The sequence below is a fragment of the Berghia stephanieae genome, chromosome 5 (genome assembly GCF_034508935.2).
Source record: "Berghia stephanieae isolate SIO BIC M18660-M18661 chromosome 5, UCSD_Bste_1.3, whole genome shotgun sequence".
NCBI lineage: Eukaryota > Metazoa > Mollusca > Gastropoda > Nudibranchia > Aeolidiidae > Berghia > Berghia stephanieae.
In genome coordinates this window covers 50,551,763-50,559,262 of record NC_088364.1, presented here as the reverse complement: position 1 = coordinate 50,559,262, position 7,500 = coordinate 50,551,763, and the positions used below count along the sequence as shown (strand labels likewise).

The window sequence follows — 7,500 nt, the reverse complement described above, 5'->3', positions numbered from 1 at the left end:
AAATAACAATCAAACGAAAGTATTATTGTAGCTGGGCAAGTACTTGTTCTACACCTGAGTATGGTAAAACAAAGTTGTGTAAAAAAAACCTTTTTCGAGTAGTAGTCCTTCAGAGCCTTAAGACACGGAGTTTATCCCGGTTTCTATAGTGTGAAACGGACTATAGCAATTGGATAGGACGCTTGTCTATTGCAAATTACTATCCACCAGATCTTACGGGGGGGGGGGGGGGGGGGGGGAAGCGACTGCACCCGGGATCGATATTGGCCCTTTTGCGTGTGAAGCGAGTGCTCTACCAACTGAGCTATCGGGATCCCCTTTTTGTCGAAGGACACAACTTAACTCAGCTCGTCGTGTTCACCTACAGGGCAGAAGGTCATGTATGTGACGTACCACTGGACCAGAAAGTTGCACAAAGTATATATATTTTACCATTATGTCATTAAAAAGGTGGAACCTCTGGTCAAATGTCCTATTTACAATTGCTCTGAATATGGAAAAAACATATATATATGGTCCATAACTTTTGTTAGAATATCCTAACTGCTTCTCAATTAAGCTATTTCACTTGACGGTTGTCACAATGTGAGGTCGGTAGATAACCACTTTGTAATCTTGTTGTACAAAATTTGCATTTGGCCAATGAGGCCCGGTCAAATCACACACATTCTTTCATTAACTCAAGTGTAAACTAAGTATAATATGGTCAGTAGTAAGTTTAATTCTGTTGAAATCAAAATTGAGGAGCTCGCTTTCAATATCTGATGAGTTTCTTTTTAGTTATTTAGAGAAATCGCTATTTTTGTCATTCATTTATTGAGTAAACGAGGAAAATACGTATCTTCTTTGCCTTATATAACAATACCCAGAGAAAGATTGCATTAACTCATTTTTTCATCAGGGTTCACTTTGCAGGATTTGAAAATCATCTTTTGTAATTGTCACGGCGCCTTCCAGACGTCGTTACTGGTCCTACAAGTTGCTGCTGATTTGGGACCGTTATAAAAACGTTGAGCACATTTAGCTAATATTGCTCTGGATAGATGCTAGTGTTTTAAAGCTTGTGTTCTTGGAGTGAGGTCGGTATATAACGACTATGGGATCTTTAATTATAACATTAATTGGCTCTTGACAAGTGAGGCCCCGGTCAACTTAACTCAGCTTTGCGCCGCTCGTCATGCTTACCTACAATAGCCAGAATCCATGAATTCGAAGCACCACTGAACCAGAAAATTTCACAATGTATATCTATCATAACACTATGTCATCAACACGGTGGATCCTCTGTTCAAATGTGTTATTTACTATTGTTCTGCATATGGCGGAGGGGTGGGGGGGGGGGAGGGGGAATATAAAACCCAAATGGACAAAGTTTTGGTCCTTAACTTTTGTTATTATATCAAAAATCTGCTTTCAATGATGGTATTTCATGTGACGGTTGTCACTATGTGAAGTCAGTAGATAGCGTTTACGACTTTGTGATTCTGACAGATAGTAATACAGTTTTAAGTTTAGAGAAATAAGTAGTAGTAGTAGTGGTAGATGTAGCACGTTATAGGGATATACCAGTTTCTTAAGATAAGTATTAAGTATTAATCCCCATTAAAGCAGAAATACTTTAAAATAAATTAGTAGAATAGCCTCACACAATAACACTTTAACACGTAATTAAACAAAAGTATAATATTAATTTTTTTAATTAATTAAAGTTAGGCTATGGGAAAGTTAAGATTCCATCCATCCTCTCTTATTCTTTGCTTCTCAATTATTGGTTCTTTGGTTCTTAACTTAATTTTTGAGGTCGTCCATGAGTCAATAAGCTTGAAGGCGGAATGATTGGGAGCATTCATTTGTGTGGTTATGGCGAGTAGGATGACTTTTGCTTGCTCAGTTCGTGGATGGTTTCTTGGTCATTCCTTTATTGTGCTAAAGCATCATTTGTTTAGTGAAGAGCCGGATCCTCGATTAGTGGGTAACCAGATCTTCGAATACATATAGCAAAACTTTGACTGGTTGCAAAAGTCTAGTATCGGTTCCGAGCGGTGATATTAAAAGGATTTCGATTAACGAACTATTATTGACAACACCAGTGATCTCATGTTTTAATAATAATAATAATAATAATAATAATAATAATAATAATAATAATAATAATAATAATAATAATAATATAATATTATTAATAATAATAATAATAATAATAATAATAATAATAATAATAATAATAATAATAATAATAATAATAATAAAATAATAATAATAATAATAGCGCATTTCAAAAAAATATAATTAATGTAAATATAATTCATTCATTTTAAAGGCATACATACATAAATACAATTATATATACATAGATGGAAAGACATATTTTTAGTTTATAATAACATGAATTACCAATTTCCATTATTTGACAGATTGATGTCCACTTGCGGTCCAGTCGAAAACACTATATTAATTATTATTATCTACACATAAAAGTTTTAAATGGCATTAATTAATTAATCATAATAGAATTAAATTCCACAGTTATAAGATTGTTGTAAATTAGCCTTACCCTCGTTTACACAGGATTTTCCGCTAAATGCGATATCCAGCATTCGTCATAACAGCATGGCTGGGTCTCGAGTCATGAAATGAGAGAAAGAGCGAGATGGCTTAAGCCAGTTCGTGGATGGTTAAATGATCGGAGTTCGATACATGGCGGGGACCAATTAGGTTCCTGGCATTTTTATACACGATCTTTACTTGGTCATTACGCAGGATCCAATGACATCCTCGAATTTTGGACAAGAGTTTTGATTGTTCAATTCAGATGAGATATTCGCCAAGTCATTATGCGGTAAACTTATGTGGAGTTGGATACTTCTATTGGCATCATGAAACGTAGTTAAGAGTGTGGCAGTGTTAGGAGCGGTACGGCCTTTGATCTCGGCAACGTCGATGGCGGGGCAATAAATTACAAGTCATCTGGCGTTATAAAATCACGACGTCGGCTTGCTTGTAATTTAAGCAGTATTTTAAAATTATGTAGGTGATGCTGTGAGAGAGTTATGTGTGATTTTGAAATCACTGCAAAGATCATAATGTGAGTTTACCAACTTTAATAGCACGTTTCAGCAGCACCTGAAAACGATTGCCTAAAATATCTAATAACATAGAAAGAAAGAAGGAAAGAAGCAGAAAAAATTATGTAAATATTTAAGACATAACCTTACCGTTCTTGTCCTGATGTGTCCCATATCTGAAGAGTCACTTGTCGGTTATCGACTTCTACATTTTTAATCTTGAAGTCACATCCAAGGGTATTTTTGTAATTTGAGTCGAAAATTTTGTCTGTATAACGGACAAGTAAAGAAGTCTTGCCAACTGCCATTTCCCCCACCATCACCAGTTTAAACAGATAGTCCTGGCTGCGAGACATTACAGCTGGCTTTATACAAATTTTAATACACAGAATGAATGAAGTTAACCCCACACAGCTTTTTCTTTGCTATTGTTTTCAGACCAACTGAGGGGTGATCAGTCTTCACTGAAATATCTCTGAGAAATAGAAAAAGGTAAACATAACATTATGTAATATTACTACATAATGATATTTGTTAGTTACAATTGTTTAGACAGACGGATCTAATTGATGTGCATTGTATTTAACCGCATACAATTAATTAAGGCATAGTTATATCTGGCTAAACAATTGCAATAATAAACAAGCACGTTTGGTCCTGTGACCATGGATAAAATACAGTTTGGTGAGATATGGACACGAGCTGCCTCAATACAATGGCAAATATTTATTAGTGTTAATGGATATTTAGACAATATTTCAATTCCGTTTTAAATAAAGGATATAAATAGATATGTAAAGGCTAACAATGTAGCAATGTTATCATTATACGGATCATTTTTTTTTTCAAATGAATTTGATGTAGATAGGTGCGGCTATGTGGTGTTGTGGTACGACACTCTTATATATATATATATATATATATATATATATATATATATATATATATATATATATATACATATATATATATATGTATATATAAATATATATATATATAAATTTTACAAAGACATATGCTGTCCATATAACCATAATTAATATGTAAATGCATAAAATGTAAAATGTATATATATAGAATAAGGAATTAATAGCGACATATAGATATGTTTAAGATATTTGTTGAGGGATATAATTCGTCTAGAAGGAAAAATAATCTAATTCAAAGAGCTGTGACAATTTGGGATAATCTAAAGCTGGAGACAAAAAGAATGCCATTGGCAAAGATCTTACCAACATTATATTTGATTTTGACGAATAATTGGATAGTATTGTATTTTGTGTATCAATAATTATTTAAAACTCGGATGTACAAGTTGGACATGCCAAATGACCGTAAATAGAGTAAATTATACTACGAATATTGAATATGTCACTTATTTATGTATTAGATATTTAATTCTCAATATTATCAATTAATTGACATTGAATACTAATTATATACTTGAAAAATTGTATCTATGCATTAAAGTTATACAGAGCATTTAAAGGTTTTTAGAACCTATTAGCTCTTAAACGATACGATGCGATACGTACGATATTAATTTTATAAATTGAGATAAATTTTTCTTATGGCCTCTAGTCCTGACTTGTGTGTACATAGATATATGTTTTAGAAATAGTATTTAATTTAAATCACAGTTGCACATTAAAAATTCGAACAATATTTGGTAAAAATGAAACTTAGGTGACGTGTTGTCTTTGAATTTATTGATAAAAGACGACGGCTCCTCCTGGAGAACTTAATTGTGAAGGGGGTGATCGCCATCCTTCATAATTTTCTCCAATTTACTAAGACAAAATCTCTTGAACAGTTCTTCCACATTTGAAATTGGGTGAGTATAACTCGTGGCGTTATTAATTTCCGATCGATTTTCTTAATGTCACAAATACTGGCATTTCCACACCATGCTGTAATACAAAAAAATAATAACGGTCTCCAAAATAGATCTACAAACAATGAGTACGGCAGTGTTCTGGTTTATGTAAGGTTGTTTCTTTCTTTCTGATTTTGACCACAATAAGGAAATTTGGTTCATAATCTCTATGAAAACTGGCTCATTAAAAACGTGGATATGAAATATATACTAGGAATTATGAGTAAACATTAAAGGAATTGAGGATACCGATAGCTCAGTCGGTAGGACACTTGCTTCACACGCAAAGGGACCGAAATCGATCCACGGGTGCAGTCGAGATCTGTTAGATCTGGCGGAAAGTACTTTGCGATAGACGAGCGTGCTATCCAAAGGATTACAAGAAATTGCTATTGTCCGCTTCACGCTATAGAAACCTGGATAAACTCCGGCTCCATAGGCCTTATGGCTATGAACGACTACTTTATAAAAGGAATTATGAAATATAGATCCTAAAAAAAAAATATTCGTATAATGTCTGTTCGTTATAATATAGAGGTTGGAAAGTCTCATAACATGCTTGATAATGACCTGATAAGCGTGTAGTGATTGCATTCATTCACTGTTTTTTTTTACACATTATAATTCTTTCACACGTCTCATTTTTATTATCAGTGGAAGTTGCACTGTCAGACGAAATAACCATTTGTAAAGCACATAATATTTATCGATAACAACAAAACATCGTGTTCCTGATTGAATTAAACTATACAATAATGTTTGGAATGCACACACATACATTTTTTAAAAAGTCGTTGAATTTATAGCCGACGTTGATGTTTGTATTGAAAAGGCGCCTTGAGCTGTTTGATGATGGAATAGGCGAGGTGTAAATGATTTTTGTTATTATTATTATTAATTATCATCATCATCATCATCATCATCATCATCATCATCATCATCATCATCATCATCATATATATATAATAATAATAATAATAATAATAATAATAATAATAATAATAAAAAAAAATAATAATAATAATAATAATAATAATAATAATAATAATCATAATAATATAATAATAATAATAATAATAATAATAATAATAATAATAATAATAATAATAATAATAATAATAATAATAATAAGAAGAAGAAGAAGAAGAAGAAGAAGAAGAAGAAGAAGAAGAAGAAGAATGAAAGTGATGATAATGATGATGTTGATGATGAGGAGCAGGATGATGATGATAATCATATTATTATTAATAATAACGATAATAATAATGATAATAATAATATAATAATAATAATAATAATAATAATAATAATAATAATAATAATAATAATAATAAATACAAAACTAAAATGTTTGCCATACGCTTTATTCATTTTTTGCGGTTTAATTCTCTCCGACTTAATACCGAATGACGGCGATGAGTAACTTACCTCAGGAATATACGAATTCTTAGAAGATAATTTGTATCCAGTCAATGAAATCTCTTTTTATTTCATTCGTCTAATCTTAAATAAATTTTCTCCCGTTGTTTTCTCATTGATAGGTATAGCACATACTCAATCACCATATTTCAGTCATAGCTTTACCTGGTGTGTGGGTCGACATAGGCGATGTTAAAATAATATGTCTCTCCTTTTCTATCAGAAAATGTTTCACTCATTGATAGATTAGAACGAGACGAATTAACAATGTTAAAATATCATCCATACGAAATCCATAACATGGAAAAGAACAATGTTTTCGTCGCAAAGTAATAATAATTACTTGAGAACAAAATGACCGGAAAAAGCCACGTTAATCATTTTGATATTATAGTAAAATGTTTTGCAATGGCAAACGGAAAGATTACAGCAGGCAGAAGGACAAAAATAATATTTGAGATTTTTCCAGTTGGAATTTCGCAATCGATATTTATAGGTTAGCATAGTGTGACGTTGTGTTATCGGGAATTTCCGAATCTGTTACAAACGAAAAGAGAATCAAACGCTTGTTTACTTGACATTTGAATGACTTTGCGTTTTCGTGAAAATTCTCTCTCTCTCTCTCTCTCTCTCTCTCTCTCTCTCTCTCTCTCTCTCTCTCTCTCTCTCTCTCTCTCTCTCTCTCTCTCTCTCTCTCTCTCTCTCTCTGTCATACGGAAACGAAACGTCAAGGTGCAAAGTTTGTGGTCCTTACAAGTAGTGATATTGAAAGGATTTCATTTAATAAACCCTTGACAACACCACTGATCTCTTTTTGATAATAATAATAATAATAATAATAATAATAATAATAATAATAATAATAATAATAATAATAATAATAATAATAATAATAATAATAATTATAATAAAAAAATAATAATAACAATAATAATAATACCATTAATAGGTTCAAATTACGTTATTGGGATGTGGGGGGGGGGGGGTGATAAACAAATAAGAGTAAGAGAACATAAGAATCAATACATGTTATAAATACATAATATTACTATTGCGCATAAGCACATTAGATTTGTAAAATCTAACTTCATGTAAATGTAATTCATTCATTTGAAAGGCATACATATTCGAACACCCCCC

General features: G+C 31.9%; 1 protein-coding gene across 2 annotated transcripts in view; it reads right to left on the bottom strand.

The window, feature by feature from the left end:
* LOC144973127 (ras-related protein ORAB-1-like) overlaps positions 1 to 6,786 on the bottom strand; it is a 14,510-nt gene extending 7,724 nt beyond the window's left edge. The window contains exons 1-2 of one of the 2 annotated variants that reach the window (XM_078915197.1): positions 6,526 to 6,786; positions 3,216 to 3,540 (exon numbers count right to left, since the gene is read on the bottom strand). In XM_078915197.1, coding sequence (XP_078771323.1) covers positions 3,216 to 3,421 — 206 coding nt within the window. In that variant the 5' untranslated portion in view covers positions 3,422 to 3,540; positions 6,526 to 6,786. Of the gene's footprint in view, positions 1 to 3,215; positions 3,541 to 6,369 lie in introns of both variants that reach the window. The other variant, XM_078915196.1, reaches the window with a different exon arrangement.
* Positions 6,787 to 7,500: the final 714 nt, after the last annotated feature.